Here is a 13,174-nt window from a genome sequence, read left to right as displayed (position 1 = left end):
TGATATCTTTCATCTATATAACAATTACTCCTTCTACGTCTCAATACCATTATCAGATATATACAACTATACTAAATAACCTTCCTCCAATCTTACTGATATCTTTCATCTATATAACAATTACTCCTTCTACATCTCAATACCATTATCAGATATATACAACTATACTAAATAACCTTCCTTCAATCTTACTGATATCTTTCTGATATTACATTGTCAGATACACACAAATCATTAAAATTACATTACATTGTCAGATACACACAAATCATTAAAATTACATTACATTGTCAGATACACACAAATCATCAAAATTACATTACATTGTCAGATACACACAAATCATTAAAATTACATTACATTGTCAGATACACACAAATCATTCAAATACATTACATTGTCAGATACACACAAATCATTAAAATTACATTACATTGTCAGATACACACAAATCATTCAAATTACATTACATTGTCAGATACACACAAATCATTCAAATTACCTTTATGACCAACATGGCGTCTGATTTTAAAAGGATTTGTCAAAAATCAGCTTTCAATCATTCTGGTAGATCTGTGAATTGTTCAGTTGTTGGTAGATTTTTAAATTATGTTTGGTGATTATAGTTAGATCTAGTAATCCATTATCAATACAGCTAGATTCTTTACAAGCAATAATTTATCTTACTATTAGTATCATACCATAGTCAAGTTTTTAGATCTTCTAATGTTTGATTATTATAGTAAATATCTCCCTTTATTATCAAACAACTCAGAATCAACCCCCTCTACCAATAAACATGTTGTATTTTTATATTTCTGATGATTATTTACAGTTAGATGCTCTATACCCAGCTTGTGTAGTTTTAAAAGAAGAACAGATAAAATCTAGTAAAATTGTAGATATGGTACAGAAAGCATCTCAGGTAAGTTTTAGTAACTCTCTGCTGTAAAAAAATTCTAATTATAATGATTCTATATTTTACTGAAAAAAACCTGAGATAACAGAACCAATTTTAGGCATTGAGCAAACTTTTTACAGCTATTTTAGTTTTGGTATGGAACTTATTGTTAAAATCTGCTACTCTGTCAATATAAGTTCAGTTAAAATCTGTTACTCTGTCAATATAAGTTCAGTTAAAATATATTACTCTGTCAATATAAGTTCAGTTAAAATATATCACTCTGTCAATATAAGTTCAGTTAAAATCTGTTACTCTGTCAATATAAGTTCAGTTAAAATATATTACTCTGTCAATATAAGTTCAGTTAAAATATATCACTCTGTCAATATAAGTTCAGTTAAAATCTGTTACTCTGTCAATATAAGTTCAGTTAAAATATATCACTCTGTCAATATAAGTTCAGTTAAAAATCTGTTACTCTGTCAATATAAGTTCAGTTAAAATATATCACTCTGTCAATATAATTTCAGTTAAAATATATCACTCTGTCAATATATGTTCAGTTAAAATATATCACTCTGTCAATATAAGTTCAGTTAAAATATATCACTCTGTCAATATAAGTTCAGTTAAAATATATCACTCTGTCAATATAAGTTCAGTTAAAATTTGTGAATATTTTGTAAATCATATAGCAGTCTATGAGACACAGATACCACATTGTGATGATGTCGTCTGTGATAATTCAAGATGGTTGCTGGGAAATGTAGAAAATAGATCTGAAGGATTTCAATGTTATTTTCTTCTATTTGAATTATTCAGGCAGCAAGACAGGGTGCTGAATCAACATCCAAGATGGCTGCTAGGGCAGGACGAGCTAGTTATGTGAATCCAGATAATTTACACAATCCTGACCCAGGGGCCATGGCAGTGTCTATTTGTTTCCAGGCCATTCTAGATACGTTGCTATCACAAATATAAACAAATCAGCCAGTGTATGTGTCAAGCTATTACAAACTTTTCACTTATACCTTGACTACAATAGCCACCTTTCTTGTATCACAGAATTTAGCGATTTGATTGGATTGTATGCCAGTGAATACAGCCAATCAGAGTTCTTGACATAAAGGCTGTAATCATTATGGCTAAGTGTTTACAGACTTTCTGTCAAAGTCTCTGATTGGCTGTATTCACTAGCGTACAAGCCAATAAATTCTCTGTATTTACAATCTTCCAAGATACAAGAATAGTGGCTATTGTAGTCAAGGTATAAGACGAATTTGGTAATACCTTGATATGAAAACCACAGTAATCACTATCAGGGTTCAGTTAAATTGTAACTCAACAAATGGAAGATTAGTCGTTGAAATTATTTAAGCCAGACCTAAACAATTTGAACTAATATATTTGTGGTTACAGTAAGGTAATTAAATTCTCATTAATTTGGCCTTATTTAGTTAATATTTTCTTGTTATTTCTTGATTTGTTATATTAGTGATTTGTTCTATTAGTGAATTATATTAGTGATTTGTTATTTTAGTGAATTGTTATATTAGTGCTAGTTTATAAACTGATTATTTTACAAGCTGATGAAGATAAGAACCTATGACTACCATTTGCTAGAGGTAACCAAGGTAATGATGAGGTCATGTAAAGAACTGATGGTTTATAAAACCTAACTTATCCAAGTTGAGAGAACTTGATAATCATTTCTCAGCTGATTTGAATGGCTTTAATCTGTACATATTATTATTATACCTTGACATTTGGAAATCAGGAAGGAGTTGGCTAATTTCCTCATTGTACACTGCATTCCTTCAATACACCAGTGATATATAGTAAAGTTGATTTAACTGATTTATGCAGATTTGACCAAAAACTCTTCTTTTATTGTCATATTACAATAAAACAAATCAGAAATAGTCTTCACAGCTCATTGATTTTCTTACATTTCTAATACTTCTGAAGACTATTTACAAATATTCAAGACCCAACTCAACCCCCGAAAATATTCATTAAACTTAACACAGAATTTCTAAAAACAATCTTTATTCATGCAAGAAGCAGAAAGATTAAAACTTTTAGTGAAGCATAATTAAGGTATATAATCATCTAAATATTGACTTTATCAGCTGATAGAATTTAATATAAGTTGTCTATATGACTTTCAAAATACCAACTCTGATGTCTAGTTTGTCTACAATTCAAGAAAGTGAAGCCTTTTGATCTGAACTTTAACTATGCAACTTTGGTGTCTAGTTTGTCTACAATAACCTAAACCAACAGTTTAAATGGTGTAAATTTTTCGCCCCTTTCATATCATGATTTTCCTCGGAAACAAGTAATAAAAAAATAAGACAACAAATATTCAGTTATATAGTCTGATGTTTTTCATTTATTCTATACACTGTATGACTTATATTTAATTGTACATAAACCTCAAGTCAAATTTCGGTCATTGTAGACAAACCTTATGTCCTAATTGTATTCTGAGTTGTTAAATTGTATGTATGAAAAGTGTTCAGGATACCTCATATTAATTTCTATCATCAAGTAAGATTAATAAGATGATTATATCATGATAATTTCAATAATACAACAATTTCTATATAATATCATGTCTTATTCTCCCTCCTACACAATATCAACCTAACTCAGTCTTATACCTTGACTACAATAGCCACTATTCTTATATCACATAATGAAGCGATTTGATTGGATTGTATGCTACAGAATACAACCAATCAGAGCCCATGACAGAAAGTCTGTGAACACAAAGCCATATTGTTACAGCTTTTTTGTCAAGGGCTCTCATTGGCTGTATTAGCTAACGTATAATCCAATCAAATTGCTTCATTCTGTGATACAAGAATAGTGGCTATTGCAGTCAAGGTATCAATGTATCAAGACATAGTGAAGATATTTGTCATCAAGTTTAAGAATTGTAAAATCTAAGCCAATAAATTGAAATTTTGTCAAATTTACCCCAGATAGTGATAGTACAGATATAACAGACAACAAACTATTAAATATATAAAATAATCAGCAAAGTTAGCACTCGTGATTTGAAGGCGCCAGGACAAACAGCAAAAATTATAAAAACATTTCATGGCCTGTAAATAGAAATAGGAATTGTAAAGAGATTAATTAAAGCCATTGTCAGTCTATAGACCATATTCACACGTCAGCCATATTGAAACGAGAATGATGCTAATATTACGAAGTGTGAATACAGTATATTGAGAACATCTATTTTCATTGCTACATTTATACCAGACATTTGTAGTTCCTATAATTACTGATAAAGTCACTATCACATACAGACTTTAACAAACACAGATTAAAAAACCTCTTTTCAATCCCTTTAAGCTTTTTAATATACATATATATGTCACCTAAAGGCTCACCAACAATAGATTAAAACTCTATCAATAATTATATTCCATTGTGCACAAAACAATTAACATATAGTTTATAGCAGTATTCCAAAACAAACGCCTCTTTCTGGTCTCAGACAGTCACATTTTTGGAAACTAAAAAAAGAGACAGCAAGTAACAAGCTTAAATTTTATGGATACAAATACAGGTGTTTAGCGTTCACAGTATTTTGTATAAGTCACCTATCAAACAATATAATACAACTTCTAGAAAGACTGATTTTATCCATTTAAATAATACGTTTAAATAATAATTCAAACATTGAAAAAGGAACGAACATTTGATTAAGCTTCTATTCTCATGTTATTTATTACAGCAGCTTTTATACTCCGGTTTCCATAGTCATATAAGCATTAATAGTTAACAGTCACTTCACCTAAAGGCTTAGCCAATAACATTGTTCAACATGTCTAACAAATACTGATTTTGGTTTCTGAAGCACACAACATTGGGTAAAAGTTATCATGATCAGACAAAGCATCAAGTGTCTATTATATTAAGCATGAACAGTCAGGTAATAATGAAATTACTCTCTCCTAAATGTTCATTTTACAACATTGTACTACATGTTTGATCAAATTAATTCTCACTATAAACACTGTATATAGACTAGTATTTCTTTGTGAAAAAGCTTCATGTATTAAGGCTATGGAAATATTTATAGTGATTGACAAAGACTGAAACAGGCCCAAGGCCTTACTAAGACCTGTTTTGTCAGATCCTTTGTCTTGTCACATGGTAAAGCAGTGATTTTTTTGGAAATTTGGGGGCTAGGCATGAAGCTAGGATTAAATATAAAATCAATACATTATCATAATACCATAACTTACAACATGCCTACAACATGAAATCTATCAGATATTTAACAGTAAGAGGGTGTTTGTTCTTTATTAGCCTTGGTACAAATCAATTTATTTGATTTCTTAAATCAATTGTGACATAAAGCGAGACAAAGCCTCTGGGAGACTACTTAGATTACTGGGTAAAAGCCTCTGGGAGACTACTTAGATTACTGGGTAAAAGCCTCTGGGAGACTACTTAGATTACTGGGTAAAAGCCTCTGGGAGACTACTTAGATTACTGGGTAAAAGCCTCTGGGAGACTACTTAGATTACTGGGTAAAAGCCTCTGGGAGACTACTTAGATTACTGGGTAAAAGCCTGTGGTAAATAATTAGCCCCAAGTTGACTGAAATCCTGTGGGTAAATAATTAGCCCTAGGGTGACTAGAAGCCTGTGGGTGGGGTATTTAATTAGTGTCATGTATAAACTGACCCATGGTAATAATAGAACTAGCAGTATTAATAGCAATTCTTAACGCATTATTGACAACAGCCAAACTATCAGATACAATATAACAACTAATACCATCAGCATTTAACCTTGTAGGATCAAATTTGGAAACCTTAGCAGCAACTTTTTCTCTTTCAAACCTAAAATCACTAACTGTTGTGCTATCGAAAACATTGCAACCACATTTAATACTTGATGATTTGACTATAGACGATGTATCTTTTATCTCCCCTTTCGGAACTCTCCAGACATGGTAGTTAGTAAGGTCAATAAGGTGATCCATGCCCTCTGGACTGGTTACCATAGCGATCTTCTCTAAACATTTAGCAAACATGTCTGCTGCAGTGGTTACCATGGATTCCATACAGTCATGTGACTCTGCAATTGACTCCATATTTTCTTGTACCTGAAAAATCAAATGTGGTGTAACAATTTGTCTCCAAACTTTAATAAAAGTTATTCCAAATAGAAAATAACAACAAGAAATGTTAACCCAAAAAATCATTGAACTCTAAAATATCAGTAAAAGAGTTTACCCAAAGTAAAAGAATAATTTAGAAAATTATGAAAGTTAATTGTGAATGGATAAACATGATGTCTAAGATAGGCAGCTATATCACCTGTCATACTTACATGATGTCTAAGATAGGCGGCTATATCAACTGTCATACTTACATGATGTCTAAGATAGGCAGCTATATCAACTGTCATACTTACATGATGTCTAAGATAGGCGGCTATATCACCTGTCATACTTACATGATGTCTAAGATAGGCAGCTATATCAACTGTCATACTTACATGATGTCTAAGATAGGCAGCTATATCAACTGTCATACTTACATGATGTCTAAGATAGGCAGCTATATCAACTGTCATACTTACATGATGTCTAAGATAGGCAGCTATATCAACTGTCATACTTACATGATGTCTAAGATAGGCAACATGATGTCTAAGATAGGCAGCTATATCAACTGTCATACTTACATGATGTCTAAGATAGGCAGCTATATCAACTGTCATACTTACATGATGTCTAAGATAGGCAGCTATATCAACTGTCATACTTACATGATGTCTAAGATAGGCAGCTATATCAACTGTCATACTTACATGATGTCTAAGATAGGCAGCTATATCAACTGTCATACTTACATGATGTCTAAGATAGGCAGCTATATCAACTGTCATACTTACATGATGTCTAAGATAGGCAGCTATATCAACTGTCATACTTACATGATGTCTAAGATAGGCAGCTATATCAACTGTCATACTTACATGATGTCTAAGATAGGCAGCTATATCAACTGTCATACTTACATGATGTCTAAGATAGGCGGCTATATCAACTGTCATACTTACATGATGTCTAAGATAGGCGGCTATATCAACTGTCATACTTACATGATGTCTAAGATAGGCAGCTATATCAACTGTCATACTTACATGATGTCTAAGATAGGCAGCTATATCAACTGTCATACTTACATGATGTCTAAGATAGGCAGCTATATCAACTGTCATACTTACATGATGTCTAAGATAGGCGGCTATATCAACTGTCATACTTACATGATGTCTAAGATAGGCAGCTATATCAACTGTCATACTTACATGATGTCTAAGATAGGCAGCTATATCAACTGTCATACTTACATGATGTCTAAGATAGGCAGCTATATCAACTGTCATACTTACATGATGTCTAAGATAGGCGGCTATATCAACTGTCATACTTACATGATGTCTAAGATAGGTGCGCTATATCAACTGTCATACTTACATGATGTCTAAGATAGGCAGCTATATCAACTGTCATACTTACATGATGTCTAAGATAGGCAGCTATATCAACTGTCATATTTACATGATGTCTAAGATAGGCAGCTATATCAACTGTCATACTTACATGATGTCTAAGATAGGCAGCTATATCAACTGTCATACTTACATGATGTCTAAGATAGGCAGCTATATCAACTGTCATACTTACATGATGTCTAAGATAGGCAGTTATATCAACTGTCATACATGATGTCTAAGATAGGCAGCTATATCAACTGTCATACTTACATGATGTCTAAGATAGGCAGTTATATCAACTGTCATACATGATGTCTAAGATAGGCAGCTATATCAACTGTCATACTTACATGATGTCTAAGATAGGCGGCTATATCAACTGTCATACTTACATGATGTCTAAGATAGGCAGCTATATCAACTGTCATACTTACATGATGTCTAAGATAGGCAGCTATATCAACGGTCATACTTACATGATGTCTAAGATAGGCAGCTATATCAACTGTCATACTTACATGATGTCTAAGATAGGCAGCTATATCAACTGTCATATTTACATGATGTCTAAGATAGGCAGCTATATCAACTGTCATACTTACATGATGTCTAAGATAGGCGGCTATATGTGTATTCCAGCAACCTCCACCAAACAATACTTCAGGTTGAATTATTAATCTTTCTAAATTACGTAATACACCTAATGTTGTAGTCTACAATAATAATAAAATATATAAATATTTATTTTCAAAATATAGAAAGTTCATTAGTTGAATCGTTCAATAAAATAGTCAATATACATAACAAGCTTTCATAACTTTTGACCTAAGACTGAATGACAAAGTTACCAGCCTGGTAAATAAACTATATGTAAACATGGCAAGATGGGAGGTGTTGAAACATACAATAATCACCTTCATTTTCTTTATTGACATAAATTAAAGAAAATAGAAAACTGTGATTGAAATGATTTAGAGTTACCAACCTTTAATTCATCAAGTTTGTCATCTTCGGGTGTAGCGAGTACCAACGTTATTATACAACTATCAACTTCCTGTAGGTGGAGATAACTCTGATTATTAATCACTAGATGTTCAACCTGATCTAACCAACCAAACATCCCATCTGACGGCCCGTCTGTTAAAAGGCCAATTGGTGAGGCACCTAGAAAAAAAATGGAATTTTTAACTAATTATAAGATATATTAGCAGATTGTGAATAAATCCTTTCCCCCAGTGTTCAACAATATATGGGTTTTGGTTAAAGATGGGTTTCTTATTTTTCAGTGTCAACTTAAGCAAACAATTGAGAGTTTTAACCAATCATAAATGTCCATGTATGTACAGTCTGGATAAACAAAAAAGACCTTTCTTGATCGGTCACTGATTGGAATTCTACTGGTAATCCTTTTCTCAACTTGTTAAAATCAAAATATTTTGTCAGAACTTCAGTTACTAAAAGTAATTTTCAACTTGATCAAAAATAGATATTGTCAGGTTTTAGTGGTAGATCTAGAAATATAAATGTAGATAGATACAATATATAATATTTCTATAATTTAGATATTTTATGAAATGGGAAAAGAATAAAAGATGAAATAGTGAGATGTCACATTCCAGATGAATGATACTTCACTGACCTAGGTGATATTTAACCATTTAAAAAATCCTTCAATGATCCTTCAAAATCCCAAGGTAAAAAACAGAAAATCAAAATCCATAAAAATCAAAAAAACAGAATAGTCAAAATAAAATGAATTAATATTAAAAGTTTATATAAATTATACCAGTGTAAAATATTTCTGAAAAAAACAAACATTATTTCTTAATTTCATTGCAATGTTCCAACATGTCAGTTTTATTAACAGATTATGGTAATTTTTTCAATTCTTTGATTTTATCTATATTACAGTGTTTATGAGACAGGGTTCAGGATATTTTATCTATATTACAGTGTTTATGAGACAGGGTTCAGGATATTTTATCTATATTACAGTGTTTATGAGACAGGGTTCAGGATATTTTATCTATATTACAGTGTTTATGAGACAGGGTTCAGGATATTTTATCTATATTACAGTGTTTATGAGACAGGGTTCAGGATATTTTATCTATATTACAGTGTTTATGAGACAGGGTTCAGGATATTTTATCTATATTACAGTGTTTATGAGACAGGGTTCAGGATATTTTATCTATATTAGTGTTTATGAGACAGGGTTCAGGATATTTTATCTATATTACAGTGTTTATGAGACAGGGTTCAGGATATTTTATCTATATTACAGTGTTTATGAGACAGGGTTCAGGATATTTTATCTATATTACAGTGTTTATGAGACAGGGTTCAGGATATTTTATCTTTATTGAAAGGAATCTTTAAACCCCTATCTTTTTTTCTTGCCATTTTGTTATACTGAATATAGAATATAACCTATTCCCTTTTCCAGTCAAATTGTCAATAACTGTTATTTTAGGTTATTATTTTTAGCTCTCCCATAATGCCCCTCTATAATTGTCCCAACTATTTATCAGAATTACAAAACATTATTTTATAACGTCATCTTTCAGGTTTATACTCTCTCCCCTTCAAATTGCCCCTGGCCATTCTGAATTTTTAAAAATTTATTTGCCCTACCTGTGACATCTTGAACATACGGAATGGGCATTGCTCCCAGTCGATCTATAAATAACACACCTTTACTTCTTAAATAGTCCTTCACTCTGGGATGCATCACTTTCTGACATAAAACTAAACCTACTTCCTTAGTAACCAGCTGATAGCAGAATGAGAGAATTTTCTCAGTAAAAAATAAATCAGGATCCATTCCAGTTGCAACCTCACAATTTGCATTCAGTTCTGATTCCACATCACCTGACATTGAGCAATTTATTAACGCTACTTTGATTCGATCACAATCTACCGAATCCAGGCTCCGTTTGACACTCAGCTTTTTCTCATTCAGGGAAGATAACTCTGGATATTCTAAAACTAATCCACTCAAATTCTGGGAGAAGTTCATATCCTCGTGTTTCACACACAGAAGATAAATTCTGGTTGTATAAAAACTGGCCTTTGAACTCGCCATATCAGGAATACACTGCAGAAATGTTTGAAGAATTAGGCGGGAAAATTCCTCAAGCTGGTAACCATAGAGACCACAAAACGGTTTTGAATCGTACATGTTTTGAACAAATGCCATCATTGCGTCCAGATTTGAGAAATCCATTTCGTATTTGCAAGCACATTCTTCAGAACTCAAATAGTCATCAATAATTTCGTAAAAGACTTGGAAGAGATCGGCTAAAATTGATCTATTGATATCCGACTCAACTGACGACTCCACCAACAACAAACAAAACAAACACGCCATCAAGCCACCATCTTGAAACTGATCTACATGAGACTTGACAGAGTTGACTACCAGTTTTAAAACAGGTTTAGACAGCGAAATAGAGTTGAACAGACGCGAAGAGGTTGTGGTTCGCGTTATTGGCCCACCAGACGCGTTTTGAATAATTTTGATTTTTCCATGAGGACCCATACATGATGAGACTATTTGCCGGAGAGTAGCAAGGCTTGCTTTGACTTCTGGGTCATCCAGTGTGTCTACTTGTAAATTTGACTGGTTTTTGGCCGCTTCTATCGAACCCATGATGCTTTCTGTAAGAAAATGTTTTTAAAAATATATCACCAGAATAAATATCATAATATCAAAAATACCCCATACATTCAAGGCACACGAGTCTACGTTACTAACCAAAATTTACCTTCAATAAAATCCAGAATTAAAGACTTACTGTAATCTGATTGGATAACTAAACTAAATTTAAAATCAATTTTAGTGATTGACCACTCTAATAATAGAAACACTAAAATCATCTTGAGTCAAGTTTTCCAGAAAACCCCGGTTTATAACTAGGCTGTGGCTATTGGCACAACGGTTCAAAAATGGGCATTAAAAAATATATGGCCATCCCTACCTAACTCTAACAAAGTTACTTAATATCATTCTTGACAATTAAAATGACTTCACGCTATAAAAAAAACCCCATAAACTGGCCTGCCTTTTGTGTCCTATCTTATCTGTACCGTTGTTAGCAGCCATAGAGAACACACATCGTGATGGTAGAAATAGCCAGTGAGTTATAACTACTATAATAATAATAATACTAACTATATTCTGATATTCAACAGTCTTAGTTTGATATTGACTCGATGGATTGTTGTTCTTTTCTTCTGTGTTCTACTCTGTCCTCGGCAGTGGTTACTTGAGGGGAGTAAGGAAAGGTGACAATAAAACTTATGGTAAATATCAGGGTGAAGGAAGCTATTTTATTGTCACGACACCAGTTTGGAAACTTAATCAACTCCTGAAATATTCGACTCTGGAAAATTCTACCTCTTCTTGGCTCCTTTCGCATTTTCTACTTCTGAAAAATTAAAATTTAGAGTTAATATTTTTAGATTTCATGTGGGTGTTAAATTCAGAATATACTTTAGTATTTTTTTAGCAGATGACTCAGAATATTATGAAACAAAAAATCAAGATCTGCAGAAAAATGACCATAAAATATTTTCACACTAAAATAGAAGATGACCATTTGTATTCAGTCCAACTAAAATCAGTGAATCATTACGAATGTTAAATACTATATTTGTTTTATACAAATGATATTTGAAATTCTCTAGAAAATTATAGGAGTTCAATTATTTTCAGACACTAAGGGGGGATTTGAACCCACAGCACCAAATCACAGTCGTACCTGGGTTAAGAGATATTATCTCTGTTGGTTCTTCTTCAATATAGTTAGGTTTTGGTTTAAGAAGTTTGGATCCGAAATGAGAGAGAATAACTATAGGTGTCAGTAGTAGTATTAGACGACCAGCTTTAAACTTGTTTAACCAATCAGACATAACTTATTTCATGCACAGAGCTTAAAATAAAAAAAATACAGAGCTTAAAATAAAAAAATACAGAGAATAACATAAAAAACTACAGAGCTTAAAATAAAAAGATGCAGAGCTTAAAATAAAAAAATACAGAGCTTATTTATACAGAGCTTAAAATAAAAAAATACAGAGCTTAAAATAAAAAGATGCAGAGCTTAAAATGAAAAAGTACAGAACTCAAAATAAAAACATTTAGAGATTAAATTAGAATACAGAGTTAATTCAACAAATACGTAGATAGACCTACTCTGCTTATAAGATTAATAAGCTTACTCTGTGTAAAAGCTTATGTTTAAACATAGCCAGTCCTAATACTCGTACTCAAGTCTCCCCCATTCACATAGATTAGATCCTGTAAAGACAACTTGTACCACAAATCACACCACTTATGATAATAGAATACTTAACTTAACCAGATGAAGAAGACAACACTATCAATATTTTGGGGTCCGTGTTGTCTTGTATTTGTAAGGATTACACCACAATGAAAAATTAGATTATCAACTCTCAAAATCCTCTGCCAATTTAATTGAATTGAATCTCATATTTTACTGTTCTACACAAAATCAGTTCACCACAAGTTTGAGTTAAGACTGTTAGAGTTACGTTAGAGTTGGCAGGTCATTTACAAAAAAAAAAATAAAACCGTTCCCAGGCAAGTAGATCGCCTAGAATAGGCCCCTTTGTGTAAAAATTCGATGAAAAGAAAGATCAAAGGCTTGAATGCTTGAAATTAAGCTATGAATTTACTTGAAATTATGGCGAGCAGACGACATCA

The 13,174-nt window shown here is 32.1% G+C and overlaps 2 protein-coding genes across 2 annotated transcripts; one reads left to right on the top strand and one right to left on the bottom strand.

Annotated features, from left to right (window-relative positions):
* Positions 1 to 515: 515 nt before the first annotated feature.
* On the top strand, positions 516 to 2,681 carry LOTGIDRAFT_239582 (hypothetical protein; the record flags this gene model as incomplete). Its single annotated transcript, XM_009058780.1, has 3 exons — positions 516 to 567; positions 744 to 925; positions 1,727 to 2,681. The coding sequence occupies 3 exons, from the start codon at positions 516 to 518 to the stop codon at positions 1,883 to 1,885; spliced, it is 393 nt and encodes a 130-aa protein (XP_009057028.1). The 3' UTR covers positions 1,886 to 2,681.
* Positions 2,682 to 5,590: 2,909 nt separating this feature from the next.
* On the bottom strand, positions 5,591 to 11,098 carry LOTGIDRAFT_145572 (hypothetical protein; the record flags this gene model as incomplete). The annotated part of the gene is made up of 4 exons (XM_009058779.1): positions 5,591 to 6,040; positions 8,046 to 8,156; positions 8,429 to 8,607; positions 10,081 to 11,098. The coding sequence occupies 4 exons, from the start codon at positions 11,096 to 11,098 to the stop codon at positions 5,591 to 5,593; spliced, it is 1,758 nt and encodes a 585-aa protein (XP_009057027.1).
* Between the last annotated feature and the right edge of the window lie 2,076 nt (positions 11,099 to 13,174).

The sequence above is a fragment of the Lottia gigantea genome, assembly GCF_000327385.1.
Source record: "Lottia gigantea unplaced genomic scaffold LOTGIsca_355, whole genome shotgun sequence".
NCBI classification, from domain to species: domain Eukaryota; kingdom Metazoa; phylum Mollusca; class Gastropoda; family Lottiidae; genus Lottia; species Lottia gigantea.
This window is presented reverse-complemented; position numbering and strand designations above follow the sequence as displayed.